Source organism: Kryptolebias marmoratus, linkage group LG2 (genome assembly GCF_001649575.2).
Source record: "Kryptolebias marmoratus isolate JLee-2015 linkage group LG2, ASM164957v2, whole genome shotgun sequence".
Classification (NCBI taxonomy): Eukaryota; Metazoa; Chordata; class Actinopteri; order Cyprinodontiformes; family Rivulidae; genus Kryptolebias; species Kryptolebias marmoratus.
This window is the reverse complement of record NC_051431.1, coordinates 29,757,835-29,775,979: the sequence shown is the minus strand read 5'-3', so window position 1 is coordinate 29,775,979 and position 18,145 is coordinate 29,757,835. Positions and strand designations below refer to the sequence as shown.

Below are 18,145 nucleotides of genomic sequence, written 5' to 3'. Positions count from 1 at the left end.
CTAAACAAATTCATCAGCTTTTGTTCATCAGTATGTATTTCCTGTTCATACATTTCCTTAAATCACACATATTTCAATTTTTCCTTTGTACTGATAGAATTTATTGGGATTGTAAACATACTTTGTTTCTATATTTTATAATAAGCTAGTCTCCAAAAATGGCACAGTCATAAAATTGCACTAAGCTAAGTAGTAAGCTTCTCTTCTCAGCAAAACAACAACAACAAAAAGAAAAAAAAAACATTTAAAAAGTAGATCTCTTAACTAAAATGTCAAGGTTTTGTTTTATTTTATTGAAAGCCATTAAAATTTTTATTTGGCAAAAACCTATGTTTTGGAGAATTAAAACCTATTCTAACTCGTCAAGAAAAGACAGCCATGACAGTTCTGTAAAATAAACCAATTTGCATGAAAGTTGTTTGAATCAATCACGTTACCTATTTGACTGTGTTCTTGTCATTGTTCTCAATCCATTTTTGTCTTCAGGGTTCCTTCTTTTGTGTTTCTGCTTTAAAAATGTTTTAGTTTGTGTAGTTTAGAACTCAATTTTAGAAATAGACTTTTCTGAATTGTAGCAACACTGAAACTAGATGCAAGCAGAGGATGTGTGGTTTGAAAACTTGTGATGTCCCAGGGGGATTGTTAGCTCACTGCTGGCTGTTATAAAGCACATCAGTCATCCCGCCACTTTGATTTTCTTCAGTTTAACTGTTTGATATTTTGGCCAGATAAGCAGTATGCACTGGGAGAAATGTAAGTACAACAAACTGTTGCTGCCTCATTAAGAAAATATACACTAACTTGTCATATCTAAGGCTTACAAAACGTCTTGTGATAGGATTATAATCATAAATTCTGCTATGATTTTAGTGATAAAGGGAAGCAGCAAATTTACTTAAAGATGTGTCTCATGTTACATTTTGTTTAAAGAATGGACACAATAATGGAAGTATTTTAAAGGTAAAAAAGCCTTGAAATTTCAAACACAACCTGCACTAAAAATGTAGTTTCTGGTGCAATGTTTTTGGATAAATTTCTATAATATCCAGCATTGGAGAAGTTAACTTTGTTAGTTATAGCTTACATACTTATCTGTTTTTATAACTAAAGTTGAAAAGGTGATAATGGTTTTGCCTGTGTCTGGGGTGTGTGTGTGTATTTGTTGGACTGTACCATTAGCAAAATATCTCATGAATCACTAAATGGATTTTAATGAAACATTAAGTATCATTGGATGTAAAACAACTGATTAACTTTTTGAGTCAACCCATTTCAAGATGTCCACCACAGCCAATTAACTTTAGTCTACAAAAAAATGGCTCCATCTCAGTGAATTTCCAGATCTTGAGCTACAATTTCAAGTAGAAGCAGCTGAGACTAATTCACAAGATATTTTTTAATTGTGACATGGTAAGATTGCACATAATTCTTTATTCAAGGTTTGACCAAAATGGTTAAACTTCATAGTTTTTCTACATAAGGTCATTTTAGTTGGAAACTAGCATTAAAGGTGGTGGGCAATATGCACTTCTTTAAGAAATGCTAGGCCTTTAATTAAATGAGTTATGCAAGTCCTAAGCTACAACACTATTCTTAATATGTAACATGTTGTTTGGAGCAATTGTGTATTTCAATTTTTCTATTTCTACATACTGTGTGCAATTTTACACATTCATAAATCAAATGTTCATGAACTTTTAGACTTCTCAAAATATATAACTTTATTAAAAAATCTACTTAGAAATACATTGATTATGTTTAAATCCTTCAAAGGCAATGCTTCCTTTGTAAGTTTGCTTTAGCATACTTGCTTTTTTGCCTTATACTACTTGATGCTTTTCTATGCTCTTTTAGCTTTTAGATACTGTTTAACTGATTTTGGCTTAGGCATTTGTTTTGCTAATTTTAGTTTCAATTTTGCTATTTTTTGCTTTAATATCTGTTTTGCTAATTTTAGCATCTGTTTATCTAACTTAGCTTTGGCATTTGTTTTGGGCTAATTTTAGTAGTTGTTTGCAGATTTTAGCTTTAGTTTTGCTAATGTTAAGTACTGTTTTGCTTGTTTTAACTTTAGTAGGTTTTGTTAATTTTAACTACTGTTATGCTCCTTTAAGCTTTAAGTTGCTGTTTTGCTAGTTTTAGCTACTGTTCTATGGATTTAGCTTTGAGCTTCAACTTTTTTTTAGCTTTTGTTCTACTCATTTCAGCTTGTGTTATGTTGCATGTTATGCTCATTTTATTCTGTCTTGCTCATTCTAGCTATTGTTTTGATTGTTTTAACAACTAATTTTTGGCATCTTCAACACACTTTAGCAGTCATTTATCACTCAGCATTTACAATGCAATTTCTCAGATAATGCAGTTTTTTTAGTGACATGGGACATCTGTACTCAGAGATCAGACTACACTCATCTTGCAAATTTTGGATGTTATCTTGTTGAAATCTGCACATGAACAGGTAGAGACCATCCAGTTAGGTGCCATGATCACACAAACACACACACACAAAGACAAAACAATGCCAGTGATTGTGACTGGTAACAACAGTAAATAATATATTTTCCTGTGGCTGAACTGAGCTGGAACGAGTGCTGCTGTGTGTTACTCTTTTGAAAAGAGGAAGGGTGGTATCTGAAAGCTGGTTGTGCATTGCTATTGGGCTGTAATCTTGATATGCAAAAGGTAGTGCACACCTCCCCCCACACTAAAACACTGAACATCTGTATAGCTTCCTCTTTTGTGTTGATTAACTCTTCATGGATGAGGCATGGTGATTGTTTGCACTGTGTGCTCATGTATGATTGTCTAAAAAGAGGAGAGGTGATTTGTCAACAACTTACTGTCTGTTCAACTGTGCTTCATTTCAAATTTGTGAAGCAGTACTTCTCTTTTAATGTTGATCATTTATTATCATTTGCACCTGAAAGGTGAATTTTAATGAAACTTTCAGAAAATATTCATTGAATGTACATCTAGAACTAATTACATTTTTGGAGTCAATCTAATTCCAAATGAATGCCACAGGCAATCAATGTTGGCCAGTGCAAAATGGCTACAACTCAGTCAGTTTTACATATATTGAGCTAAAATTTGATGTGACTGAGAGTTATTCACAACACTTACTCTGAGCATGACATCTTGCAATATCACATGAGATTATGCATAACATTATTTCTAAGCTCTGATCAAAACAGCTACAACCAGGGATGGAAATTAATTTTTTTTTTTACCAGCCACTCAAATATTTTACCAGCCACTATTTTTTGTTGTGACAAAAAGTTATTTCATATGATGATGATGGAGGTGGGTGGAAGCAGTTGTGCTGCCCTACAAGCTGAACAACACCTCTTTCTGGACACTGCATGGAAATAACTAGATTTTTCTTATTATATTTTTTTTATTTTAAACCATTAAAAGATGCATATCTGTACATAAAAAAAATCAGACAAGGAACATTTATTTCTGTGGAGTGTTTTTGAAGTATTTTTTGTGCTTTTGTAAGTTTTTGTATGTAAGTTGTAATGTTTTTCAGACACTTGCTGCTTTTAAGGCATAGATCTATTTGTGCTACCCGCTGATATTTAACAGGTAGGATATTCTGATGAAGGAAGTGATTTTTGTGGTTTTAGAAAGGTTTTCGTCATGGATATAAATTGTTCCAATGCTATGCTAAGCATAACTCCTAAGCTTCCACTTCAGTATCCGATGATATTTAACATTAACACGAACCGCTATAGTTTTCGGTTTGTAAACATGACGGTAGCAGTTTTTGACGGGTAGCACCGACCGTTAGACATACCTGTTTAGGCGTGCTACTGTAGGAAAATCTGGCCACATTGCTAATACTACTCAAATTGTTTCTTCTTCTTGATTTTTATTGGTGGTTGATAAACAACTGGAGGAATCAATACCGCCACCAACTGTTAAAGAGTGTCTGCTAAACTGTTCTACTTCTTGCATTTAGCAGCAATTCGAGCACATTGCTGCCCCCTATATGTCAAGAGGACAAAGAACACCTTTTCTGTTCAAATTGCCAACCCGCCACAGTGGCGTGAGTGTTGATCAAATTCACCCGCCACTTCAAATATTTACCCGCATTTGGCCAGTGGCAGGTGCTAATTTCCACCCCTGGCTACAATTCTGTCATTTTTCAACATAAAATAATCTAAGTCTGAAACTCTGGCATGAAAGGTAGTGGGTGATATGCATTCCTTCAAAGAATGCTATACCTTCAATTCCTTAATTTTTGTTTGGAATTTATCTTCTTGTGATTTTATTCACTTTTTTGCCAAAAAAAGAAAAAAAGAAACCACATACAGTAGAAGGATTTTGTGCCATGCTTTAAATATTTTTATTGTTACAGATCTGTCTTGTGCTAATCTCTACTGCTGTTATAAGTCATTGGTCATAATAAGCACCACACCTCTGATTGCAGCAAACTCATTTAGCAGTACCAGGAATCCTTACACCTTACAAATTATTCATCTCTGTTGGCTGCAGGACGATTTTCCTTATGTTTTGCAGCACTAGATATATTTACAAACATCTAAAAAATGATTAAGCTTTGTGTTAAAAACTGTGATAGGGATAGAATTACATGCAAACTATTCAGTGAAATACCAGGCAACACACATCCCAAAAATAGACAACAAAAAAAGTTTGTCAGATAGGATACAATATTCTTAAAGCTGCTGAATACTAAAATAACAAAAAAGAAATATTTATATTTTTATTTTTCTGTCAGCCATATTTGTTGTTTTTTGGAAATACATCTAAAGTCGATCTTGACTTTGCTGAATTAGCTTAAACAGTTGTTTTTCTTTTGGCTGCTCCCTTTGTTGGGGGATTGCCACAAATGAACCAGATTTGGCAAATGTTTTATGTCAGCTGCCTTTCCTGTCACAACCTGGACTCAAACTTGCTGCCTTGGGATTACAAGACCACATCACTCATCACTGATTCATCGCAGCCCCTGTAAAATGTGAAAAATTTGTTAAATCCAAAAGAAGCAGAACCCTAACTCAAAGCTAAATGGAGTAAAATGCTAGCTAAAAACTAAAGATAGCAAAACTATGGCTAGACGCTAAAAATAGCTAGGAGCTAGGAGTTAAAAGTATCAAAATGCTGGCTAATATATAAAAGTAGCAAAACGTGATCTAAATATAGCAAAGGGTTAGCTAAAAGCTAAAAGTAGCCAAAAGTTATCTAAAAGCTATCAGTATTAGAAACAGTAGCTAGAAGGTAAAAGTAGCAAAAAGCTGGCTATTAGATACAAGTAAAAATGTGAACTAAAAGGTTCTGCGGACCATTTGCTGTGGCTAGCAATCCCCTTTGTGCCTTGCTTTGGTATTACTCCATGTGCCTTTTCATCTTAGCCACTATGAGGCCTGACAGAAGCTTCATGTTGCGCAGCGGCAGTTGAAGGGCCAGTAATTTGATGGAATTTCCATTTTCTTGGCTTTCTTATGATCAGGACTTCCCGACTTTGAGTCAGCCACTCTGAATGGGTCTTTTCCATTAGTTGGTTCATTTGTTCGACATTCATGGAGAGAAGTCACTTCCTTTAATAAATACGTGTGTATCATGTTTGGGCCTGGTGCATTCCAGGTGTATTTTTGAGAATCTGTCTTGGATGCCACTGTGATGGATGCTGGTTCTTGTTCTGGGAGATTTTTTTTGTGTTCAGATCTGAAATCTTCTAGCCATGAGGCATGGTTGTTGTGTGAGCCCTCTACTCTTATGTTTTTATTCCCCTGCCATTGAGACTGCACTTTGGATGATGTGGTGGATAATACCCTGTTTAAACTCCTGACTTCTGCTTCTTGAGCTTCTTCAAATGGGTAGCCAGAGGTATTAGGCATTGTTTTGCAGTCTCTAGGGCAGTGGTGCCCAATCCTGGTCCTCGAAGGCCTCTCTACAGAATGTTTTAGTTGTTTCCTTGCTGTTCAGCAGAGCTCCAAGTTCTGCACAAGCCTGTTAATCATTCAGTCATTCACATCAGATGTGTCAAAACAGAAAAACATCTAAAACATGCAGGATATTGGTCCTTGAGGACCAGGATTAGGCACCACGGCTCTAGAGCCTCAGCTACAAACAAGTTGTGGAAGGTCTTTCCTTGCACCTTTCTATGGTTCTGACAGCAGGCTGATTTCTCACTGTGTTGCCTTGATCTTAGCCTCCAGCCTCCTTCTCAATGGGGGACAATGCTCTTTATGGCTTGTGTTCTTCATCTTTTAGCCAAGCATGTCAAGGATCACTGTTGCTGTAATGTATATCAGCCTACTGGTTTGTGTGATGGTGTCAGTAGGGGTAGTTTGCAGTGCCACATTCAGCTCTTCTAGCAAACTTTCAGAAGGTACTTTGGCTTGGAAAAGGGTGCAGGTCATAGGTGTATATCTTGGTCATGATGCTCCATCTAAGGTCAACAGTCCTCACATTCTGTTTGTCAGGGACTTTCATAGGGCTTGGCACCCATACTCAAAGGGTGAGGAGGATAATATATCTCTGATGTGTCATCTTGGGTCCCCTTTGCTGAAAAATATTTGTTGTACCTCAACAATCTTTTGTTGTGATAACAGATTCCTCTTACAAATGTTGAAACACTGAATCAACCTTTGGTCTTAGTTGGGTTGGGTTTTAAAGTTTCCATAGCTTCCACATTCTTCTCTTTAGCCCCTTCCAATGGGCTTGCTTGTATAGTGGTATTCAAACAGTGCTCAATAAACTCTACAAAAGGTCTTCAGTTTATCCAAAATGCTACTGCCAAATTTCTAATGAGAGTTAGAAGGACAGATCATATTTATCCAGGTTTAGCTTCTCTTCATTGTCTCCCTGTCAAATTCAGAATAGAATTTCGAATCTTACTTCTAACATATAAAGTTATCAACAACTAAGCTCCATCTTTTATTAAAGATCTTATTGTTCCATATTTTTCTAATAGAACACTTTTTAGGACTAGGCTTAAGACTTGGCTTTTTGATAAATCCTATAATTAGGGTTGGCTTGGGTTTTCTGAGCTATCCTTTAGTTGACCACATTTCCTCACTCTGCTGTCTTTCTCTCCATGTTTGTATTTGTAATTATTCCTATCATTAGCACGTGTTTATCTTTTTCTTTCTAGTTAGGAGTTTTCTGCCTAATAATATATATTTTTAAAAATCTTTTTATATGGGACACTTTATTTACATTCCCTCAGGTTTTTTTGTAGTATGTTCAAAGTATGGATAATGATAAGGTTTTTCTTTATCCATACTTTCATCCATCCATCATTATCATGTTGTTTTAATGTGGCATGCCAAGAGACACCACCAGGTGGTGATCAGTTGACAGCTCTGCCCCTTTCTTTACCCAGTATCCAAAACATAGGGCTGCAAGTCTCATGACATGATTACAAAATCCATCACCAACCTTTGGCGTAAGGTGGCCTGTACCAAGTACATTTATGAAAATACCCACACCTCCCTCACCTGCTGCCTAGCTTCTATGGCACCCCACCTCATCATTTTTTCTCGCAGGTGGTGGGCCCACGTGGAGATGGCATCCTGTTTCTTTTTCGAGTTTGGACTGGCCGAGCCCCAGGAGCCAAGGCTCAACCACAAGGCCTGGCTCCAGGGAGGTGCCCTGGTTTCCCTATTCCAGGCAAGGTATCCTGATGATTATGATGTTTGTCCAACAATGTTTTCGAATCGCTTTTTGTCCAACCCCTCACCGGAGGCCAGTTTGCCATTGAAGACCTTACCACGGGCTAATGCCCAAGACAACATAGCCCCCAGGGTCATGGGGGTGCTCAAACCCCTCCACCACGTTAAGATGGCGATTCTGCAGAGGGGTTAATACAGACATGCTTTCCCAAACCTTGGACCACGTGTTTATATTATTATTGAAAAAAAGTGAGAACCCATTATGACAGGGGTGGGCAATTAATTTCTTCAGGGGGCCAAAAAATTTGAAATGTGTTGGAGGGCTGAACCAGCAATGACTCAAATTTAATCTTGGCTCATTATGCGTTTTCTCATTATATCTCTTTTTGTAATGAAATACTTAAACCATGTTCTTTTGGTAATAAGAAAAAAGAATATTCTGTAAGTATTTATAAAAGTGAACAAATTGTGGTTTATGTTGACGTGAGAATTAATACTAATTCTGTTAAGTTAATAGTTTAAAACAAACACAGTCATCACATTATAATTTTATTTTTAACTTGTTAATCTCTTCACAACTGAAATGGTGTGTATTATGTTGAACAACCGATCAACTGTATACATGAACAATAAGTGGTTTTAAGTATTGGAAAGGCCTGATAGACCTGAAGTGATGGAACTTGAAGAAAAGGACTGAATAACACAAAAGTACCTCCAATCATATTAAAATTAATGGAAAAAAGTACCATGAAGTACCTCAAATACAGCAAAAACTTGAAAGAACTTGAAAACCTGAAAGAACTGACAAAGCATCAAAGTACTCTAAATATTGCAAAATCCTCTACTACAAATAAAGTACTCCCAAACTGAAGTATTATAAGGAATTTATAGATTCAACTATCATGTCAATAGTTCAGTTTACTTGTTCAATCAGAAAAGTCCAGTCTGTCTTGGGCTTCAACAAGTGCATTGAAATCTGGCTGAATATCTGATGTGGCTATGCGCAGGACAGCTGTGAGGTGATCATCAGTTATGGAGGACCTGTATCTGGATTTATTGAACTTCATCACTGAAAATGTCTGCTCGCATACATATGTAGAGCACAAGGATCTTTTGAGCATTTCGCCTCAAGTGTGGAAAGTTCTCCTGTTTGAGTGAACACTAAAACTCAAGCAGTGGGACTGACCCAAAGTGCTCTGCCAGAAGTGTGTCAGACTGCAAAGCAATGAGTTCCATCTGAACATCACTGAATGCATTATGAGCACTGCAAGTGAAGGGAGAAGACACCATATGCATTTCACTCTCAACAGTTTTGAAGCCTTGAAATCGCCTTGAAAACTCAACAAACTCTAACATAGATGAGTACCTTTGAAGCTGATCTGCTAATGGGGGGGCTTGCTTCAGTGTTGGCATGTGAGTGAGAATATTATCTGGGATTTGGCTTGACAGAAGCTGCAACTTTCCACTGAAGGCCTTGACTGCACTGTACATTTCATAGACAAAAAGGCCCTTGCTTTGCAGTTTGACATTTAGTTTATTCATCTTAGCAGTCACATCAACAGTAAAACCAAGATCTGCCAGCCAATCTGCCTCTGATAGCTGAGGGATGGCATGACCCTTTCTCACACCGAACTCCTGAATCTCCTCTCTCAGGTCCCAGAAGCTTTTCAGGACTTTTCCCAGACTGAGCCACCTGACAGCTGTGTGGTACCTTAGGTCACAGTGGTCAGCCTCAGTTTCCTCTAAAAGTGAAATAAACTGTCTGTGATTTAGTGCCCTTGCTCTGATAAAGTTAACTGTTTTAGTTACAACATCAACAATGTGATTCACTTTTAACACTGATTTACACAACACTTCCTGATGTATAATACAATGAAAAAAAAGTTAATTTATGCTCAGGGTTCTTTTCTGTCACTTTGTCCTGGATTCTCTTTTCCTGTGAGATTTGGACACCCATCTGTTGTGACACCCAGCAGTTTGTCCCATTTCAGTCCCAAGCTTTTCAGGCATGCATTTACCTCTGTTTAGAGATCACTCCCCGTTGTTGTCCCTTTCATTGACCGCATGCCTGCCAGTTCCTCTGTGATTCTGAAGTCTGCATTAATCCCGTGCACAAAGATGAGCACCTGGGCAGTGTCCCAAAAGTCACAGCTCTCATCAAAAGCCAGGGAAAAATACTCAAAGTCATTCACGCTGTCCTTCAGTTGTAGCACCAGGTTTTTTGCGATGTCCTCAATCCGTCTCATTATGGTGTGGCGGGAGAGGGAGACGTTCTCAAAAGCGTCTTTTTTCTCGGGACATATTAGCACAGACGAGTCCACCAAACACTGCTTAATAAACTCCCCGTCAGAAAAGAGTTTGCTCTTTCTAGCAATCTTGTGGAATATGACAAAACTTGTCTCGACTGCAGCACTTCTGGATGACAAGCGTTTTGTAAAAAGTGCTTGTTGAGTTTGCAACTTGGCTAGCAACACAGACGACTCAGTGACGCACTCCATCTCTGAAAAGTTCTTGTATTTCTCCTGGTGTTTGGTCACATAGTGACGTTGTAAATTATATTCCTTTAACACAGCCACCTGCACACCACAAACTAAACACTGCAACTAAACTAAACACAACTTTACCTTTGACTTCCGTAAACAAATATTTCGCTGTCCATGCCTTGTTGAAAATGCAGCATGCAAAATCAACTTTTTTTTTTTTTTACCATGAGATGACATTTTCCGGGGATTAGGGATTCGGTTGCTAGCATCACCTGTCACTGTGCGTTAGCATTTACGCACGTGCATTCCTAAACACTGCGTCAAGCCCTTTCAAAATAAAAGACATTTGCATCGAATGTACACTAAAATACATTTTTATTTTTGACTGTGGGGCGCGGGCCGGACATAGATGTCAAACGGGCCTTAAATGCTCAGGTCTGCATTATGAGGTTCATATTGCTTCGACAGCCCATTAAATGTTGACTTCAAACTGCTGGCAAAATTACTTGCCAGGGGCTTAGAAGCAGTTCTACCCTATATTATATTCTTAGATCAGACAGGGTTTATTATTCAAATATTAAATTTTGTTTCATTTTGATGCCATTTTGGCTGCAAATGCACTTTGTTGGGGCTTCGCTCACAGGAAATCATAATTTTCCTCTGTCTTTATGAAATAACACTTTATCTATATGGGGTAGGGTAGGTATAAAAACCTAGAAGGATTTCCATGTTCATTCTACTTTTGCTTCTTTTCAACAGCTAGTAAATGAATTATCTCTCTTTAAAGAATATGTTTTCAGATCTCTTTAAGTAACATTATGTCCCTAGCTCATCCCTAGGATTCCCAGCCCTTCCTAACACCTCTGATTTTCTGCAACCTCTCTCCTCAATGAAACGAGCCATTTTTTCTTTATATTTAAGTGTTTTTAACTTTTCAAATCCTTCCACTGTTTTTAAAGCTGTTTGGTAGACATACAGTATGTGGCATTGTCAATTTCAGATAATGTTTGGGGGGATGTTTTAAAGTGGGTACAAAGATCTTCAATTTGTTGCACAGGGCTCTGCGCATGGCACTCAGACCTGGGAGAGCGGCATAGGTGTTTATACTTGATGCTTACATCAGTGCAGTTTGCTCCGAAAAGACAAGGGGCAGTGCACTACATAACCAGTGGAAATGTGGTTAAAAAAAGAGCAGTCGGTTGTCACACATCAAATATGACTGTACATATTCAGGAGGAAGAGCTGTCCCGTTTATGGCTGTGATACAGAGAGAATGTTTAAACTGAAAGCATTCAGTTTGACTTTCATTGATTTATTTGCTTAAAATTAGATGTTGAGTACATAAATGACATTATATAAATAGTTAGCTGTACTGTATTATTAGTTGTGATTCGCCCATCATATGACCAATATTTCTTCCCTCTGTGGCCTATAAGTACTCCTTTTTATCGGCTGCAACAGTAATCTCCTTCCATGGGTTTTGAGCCATTTGATTATCTTTGTGACCTCTCATAGAGGAATCATTAAAATGCTGATACAGATGAACCAGCTCTGCTAGAGCACCAAAATCGTCCATTTTGAATGGAGCATGGTGGGCACAGTCCACACCAAATTACACAAGTTACACAGTGATGCAAGCACGCTGTCCCTGCCCATCTGCGTAGGGGCAGGGACAGCTTGATTGTGTCACTGTTGGTGTGCGCACCCTTGCAGTGTTCAACGCGTCAAGTATAAACCTAGTTTTGTACTGCTTAACTGAAAATCTGCAGCTCCAACTAATTATATAAACTGGATTAGAGAGGTCCTTTATTTTCTTAAATTAGATAAAAATAGGCTGACTTTGGAGGATAAGGCTGTATCATTTGAAATAACTTGTGGTCCCTTTCTATCCTTTATTGGAGGTACAGGACGTCAGTGCCAGGGTGGGGGTATTTGTCTGTTGTTGCTAACACTTGTTTTAAAATTTTCAACTTAATAAAGGGGCAGTTTAGAAAAAAAAATTTAATCACCCTAGCTTTTATACAATCCTCTGCAACCATCTTAAACCAACTTACAATTTGTAAAGTTTTGCCTAAAATGAGTCAAATTGCTCACTGTTCCTTTTGAAGTTGAGGTTCAGCAATTAGTAGGAGACTTCTTTCTAACACCCTGGAATAAAGTTTCCCCAGAAAACTGAGCTGTATGATCCTTCAATAGTCTTAACACAGACTCCCCCATCCCCCTTTTTAAAAGCTGAGACCATCACCCCAATCTGTCACACCACAGGTGTTACAACATTAAAGAGGTGTCAATCATGAGAGCTCAATAACATCCAGAGCCTTCAGCATCTCTGGTCCAATCTTGTTCATTCCTGGCATCATACTCTTGAAAACCAGCAAGTTCTTTGGTTGCTGCCTTTTGCAAATTCCTTTACAATAACTAGTTGTGCGCACAGTATTTCTATTCTGTTGTGTTCTGTAAATGATGCCTTTTTATTTGAGTTTTGAAAAAAAAAAAAAATATGCTAATTAGTAGAAAACTTGCAAAATATGTGCAACCTACTTTCGTTAACTCCTCCTGAGGCTCAAAGCCAATTGAAGTGAAATTTAATGTGGAACAACTGGACAACTGGCGAACCAACCGATGTGAACAGATTTTCAAAAAAAATGTTCAGTTTATGATTTATGCGTAAACAAAATGTTTTTTTTTTTTCAAAAAAAAAGTTTACTGAGCATAAGTTAAGAACAGTTTACCATTTATCAATGCTTTTCATACCAGTGGTGGCTAAGGATGAAAAAAAGATTTCTCACCATTTTCGGCCTAATCCAACCCCAGGGGGCACTACAAATAGGTAAAGTTTATACTGCCAAAATGGCTAAATGGATTTACATGAAACTTGGTGGGTATCTTCAGGATACAGCCCTGAAACTATGTTATCAATATGGTAATGATTGGTCAAAGTGGGCGTGGCTTATGTGCAAAAATGTATGTGTAGCCTTTAACATTTTGAAAAATTCACAAAAATCACTTGTTGAATTCAGAGTGCTAAGACTTACAGGATATGTTCCTTTCACAATCTGTAAAAGTGCAGATCAAAATTTGCAGCTCTATATTCAAGCATGTTGTTACTATCTACGAAGTTCGTAACTGAAGCTAGCAGTAGCAACTCGGACTCTGTTTGGCCGAACGACTTGAAATTTGGTACTCTGTTCAGACCTACCATAACTACAAACCCCAAGAAATATTGCTTAAATTTCAGCGCCCCCTTGTGGTTCATAAAGAAAAACATATAAATACTAACCAACAGAGCCGTTTTTTATTTTATTTTGAAAAAAGCTTTAGACTATGGTGGATTGAAAAATTTGGGCAAACAAAGGACATGATAATTGTCATCTGTGAATATTTGCAGATTTTTTTGACTCATTATTGATTTTTAACAAATTTCTGAATATATTTCAGTATGACCAGCACAGCTACGACCAAGGTTAACAATTTCTTGTACAAAAGCTGTTGACTGTGGAGATTTCTTAAAGTGCAAATATTATTTCACATATACACACGGTGATGTGGGAATATTTGGGAAATTTTATAATAAAGTTTCAATTTTTTATGATTTTTTGCATATTGGCTGGACATCATGAAAATTGTTTTTTAAATTTTCCATAAAGAATGTGTTTGATCCAGTAACATAGAAATAAAAGAATATTATTCCACATGTAGGCATGGTCATTAGAGAATATTTTAGTAATTTTTGGAAGAGTTATGGATTTTTTATGAATATTTTTTTGGCTCATTGTGGTATGACATTACAGTTAACATTTTTTTTTACTGAAACAGCATTGGAACTAGGCACATAAAGATAAATGTGTATTATTACAGATGTAGACTTGATCATCTGAGAATATTTTGGTAATTTTTTTATTTACTCTTGATTTTTTATGAATTTCATTACTTGATCAAGTGTACCATAACATGGCATTGAACAATTTCCTATTGAAAATGCATTTTGTCTAGGGACATGGAGATAAATGCATATTGTTACAGATGTAGACTTGATCATCTGAGAATATTTTTGTATTTTTCCAATGAATATTGATTTTTTTATGAATTTATTCCTTTGGCTCTGTGTGGTATCAAATGACAGTTAGCTTTTCCTTCCCCAGCTTTCTTCAAAAATTATACCGTTGCGTCTTACGAAGCGCCTTTGAGTACACACCGTACTGGCGAGTTTCGCCTCGGCCCGCTTGCTAAGAGAGGCAGCGAAGCCACGCCGGCGGGACGTCGGGATCGAAGCGCACGGATAGGGGCGGAGCGTGGAGGCTTGGAACCCGTTAATAACTGCTTGCAGTTCTAGTTGGATTTTGTGTTCCTAATTTCCCTGGGGACAACTGAAAAACTCTTCCAGAGGTGTGAGTTGAAGGTCTCACAGATGTTGTCATCCACCAGATGGTCTGAGTTCTCAAACACTATTGTTTTGGGTTTACCAGATCTGTACAGCAGTCTCCCCGACTACTGGATTCATTTCACTACAGGTGGTGATCAGTTGACAGTTCAGCTGATCTCTTTACCCAAATGTCCTAGATATCAGCTGCCGGTCAGATGATATGATTATAAATTCAAAATGGCACTGTTTCACACACAAACATTTGTGGTTTCTATCAACAAGGTAACTCCATAAGAAAACTTAATTTAGAATATTTTGGGCTCAAGATTATTGCACAATATTATATTTTACCTTCTTTCATAAAGACTATGAACGTTTTATGGTCATCCAGTTAAACTGCTTCAAAGCAGATAAAAGGGGAATCACAAGCTATTTAATAGTTTCTCTGTCTGTCTGTGTGGTCTTGGTCTCTCCAGCACCACCATCAGCACTGGGGAGGTCCAGACCTTACCAAGGAGTCCGAGTTCGAGATCCAGTCAAAGAGCTGCTCAGGAGGAAAAGGAGTCTGGAGCTCCACAACGCTAAGACAACACAGTCTGCTGTGGTGAGGACACTATGCTAGATGAGACTAATACACGTTAATGTAAAATATCCTTATGTCTTATTGCAAGTTCTTCTTTAAGTATTTGATAAAATGGACATTTTTATCATCATAAAACAACTTTTCCCACGTTTTGCTTTTTCTTGCTTTTCCCTAAAAACTATTGTCTTGAGAACTAATATCACAGTATTATAGGTAATTTGGGAAATCAGTAGTTCTTCCAAGAGTACTATGAGAAAGTTTAAAACAACAATTCAGTTCAGTGGAGTCAGACTAATCTTGCATTACTCACCCTCAGGGAGAATTCAGGAGAGTTTCAGTGGAATCGTTAAAATAACATGACAGTTTCTAACTGATTTTGGGTTTATAATTTTCTTTGGAGTGTGTCCTACAACAGCTTTCAGACCACAGCCACAACAGTCTACTTGCAACTTGCCTCTAATTGCTTTAACACTTTCTTGTATTGTTGCACCTTATGATTGTATTCAGAGTATTTAGTACCATTTATCTCTAGGCTAACATTATTCAGTTTTCACAAGTGTCCCATTTACGAATGGGACCTTTTATTTTTATATGCTCTCTATTTCTGTAGCAAGAAAAGCCACTGTAAAAATAATTTAATGTTAGCTGAGCACTTCAGATGCATGCTGTTAATAGTATTGGCCCTGCAATCAAAACAATAACTAGATACAGATTGTTCTTTGTTGGAAAAGTGTTGCAGTCATACAAAAAATTATTCTGGCATTCAAAAGGTGAAAGGAAAGACCCCTGTAGGTCATCAAGTTGTGAGAAGTCAGGATCCAACACCTACTCCAGAGCAAACAGGGGGATTTTGTCCTTATATAATCCAGGTGTTTTTCCATGGCAGTTAAAGCCTTTCTTTGCATGGCTCCAGGGCTGGGCATGCAGCCCTATGCAAAATCACTTGCAGTCTTGCCAAAAGCCCTCCTACTAGCTATTTATTACACTTAAAACACACACACATGAATGAGCTCCTTTATACATCCCATGATAAAAAAAAATCTTACTGCACTTGTATGTTATCTACCATTAGGTTACAAAATGCAACAATAATTTTCATATTTCAAAAAGTAAACATTTTCTGTGAAAATGAAAAAGATGTTTTGAAGAATTGGGTTTTCGTTTTTTAAAATTTTGCCCTCCTACTGTGATTCCTGGAGAATTATTTAAAAGAACTGTTTGATGGGGATACAGGAGCATAATCTCTAATGGAATGGGATGGGTGACTGACATGTCTATTTACTTTTCAGAACTATTTTGCTTGATGTTTCAGACCATTTTTCTCAGATTCTCTTTGTTTGTCTACTAATCTTACAAAAGATGAATAAGTGACTAATATGTGGGGCTTTATAATTTTATATTAAGTGCCAGCAAACTCTTTCAAGGATGCAAAAACTTTTAATGAATTGACAGCTTCACAACAGGTACCTCCAGTGTCTTATGTCTTCATTGCTGTTTTGGTTACATGCAAAAATCTAATCTGAGATTATTAAAATGAAAGAAAACCATCTTAAAGTGAGTAGACAGAGTTATAGTCATTCTGTCTGATTTATGCCCATCTTGTCAAAAGGGGGGGGGCAACCCAGAGTGCAGACTCATCTTAAAAGGAAACTAATTTATTAAAGTAAAATATAAACAAAACAAAAGGCTGGCATGGCAGCAACAAACAAACAATAACACAAATCCAAAAGGGCAGGGCAGGGCAGGGCAAGGCAGGGCAGGGCAAGGCAAGGCAAGGCAAGGCATGGAGCATGGTATCAATAAACGTGAGCAAAACGAGAGGAACGGAAAGGGATGACACAGTGAAGAGTGAAGAAACAGAGACCGGTTTTAAAGGCTGAGGGAGAGATGATTATTGGGTGCAGCTGTGGACATGACCAGGTGCAGGTGAGGTGGGCATGGCAGGCGTGACTGGAAAAATACTGGGGAGGAGTGACTAGTGATAAGGAAACAGAACAAGATGAACAAGAAACACCAAACAAATAACAGAAACCCCCAAAACACCAACATACATGACACATTTATGTATTTGCTAATTTCAGTTGGCTGTGACAACCATATTAAAAAAGGTTAACTCCAGAAACTCATCAGTTGTAGATGTACATCCAATAATTACTTTCCAAAAGTTTCATTAAAATCCATCAATAGGTTTATGAGATATTTTGCAAACAGACAGAAATGCTTGACTTCAGTGGTTAATGGGAAAAGTTTTAACCCTCCTGAAGCCCTCAAAAGAGAGAGACAAAGAGAGGTAGAGAAGCCCTTGTAACTACGGGTCAGTTTGATCGAAGGCCACGGGAGGGTTAAAACCAGATCTCATGTTATTAGTTAGTGTTGAAAGCAAGTTAGAGATGATTCTCAGCTACTACCACACCATTTTTTACTCAGGTAATCAAAACTTGACAGTTTCAGACATTTCTGTTTTCTAATGTTTAAGTCTAAAATTGAATAAATTGTAAATGTGCATCCAGTGATTACTCTCTGAAATTTTAATTCAAATCTGACATATAGTTCATGACATATTTTGCTAACACAACAAACAAATGTACAGAGAAAAGTACACAGACTCAGAAAAAAACATAACACCAGAACTGTCTACAAATTACAAAATAATACAATGTACAATACAAATGTAATGTTTAATAACATTGAATGAATTGTCTGTTTTCACCTAAATCACATCAGACATTTATTCATTCTTTTAATGTCATTCCGATAATTAATTACAAAGTTATTAGAAACATATCATTATCAATAAGTTTAGAAAATTTTATTGTCATGCTATTTTATTGGTGGTTCCTAAACATTTTTTTGTTTAACCCCTTACCACTCGCCCTCAGAAAGCTCAAGAAGCCTGGAAAATTTGTACCCAAATTAAATTAGATGCTATTCTTCAGCCTTTTGTGGTTCAAACTAAAGATTAGGCTCCATGTGAAGTTAACACTTTAAAGTTTTTGCCTGAGCAGTCAAAATGATTGTAACTTTAACTAATTAGTAGTTATTGAAGTGAAAACACAGAGATTTCAAGCATTTTTTT

The 18,145-nt window shown here is 37.1% G+C and overlaps 1 protein-coding gene across 1 annotated transcript in view; it reads left to right on the top strand.

The window, feature by feature from the left end:
• Positions 1-659: 659 nt before the first annotated feature.
• LOC108246334 (POU class 2 homeobox associating factor 1) overlaps positions 660-18,145 on the top strand; it is a 46,516-nt gene continuing 29,030 nt past the window's right edge. Inside the window, exons 1-2 of the mRNA XM_037974213.1 lie at positions 660-753; positions 14,963-15,090. Of these exons, the coding sequence (XP_037830141.1) occupies positions 738-753; positions 14,963-15,090 (144 nt within the window). The 5' untranslated portion in view covers positions 660-737. The remainder of the gene's footprint in view (positions 754-14,962; positions 15,091-18,145) is intronic.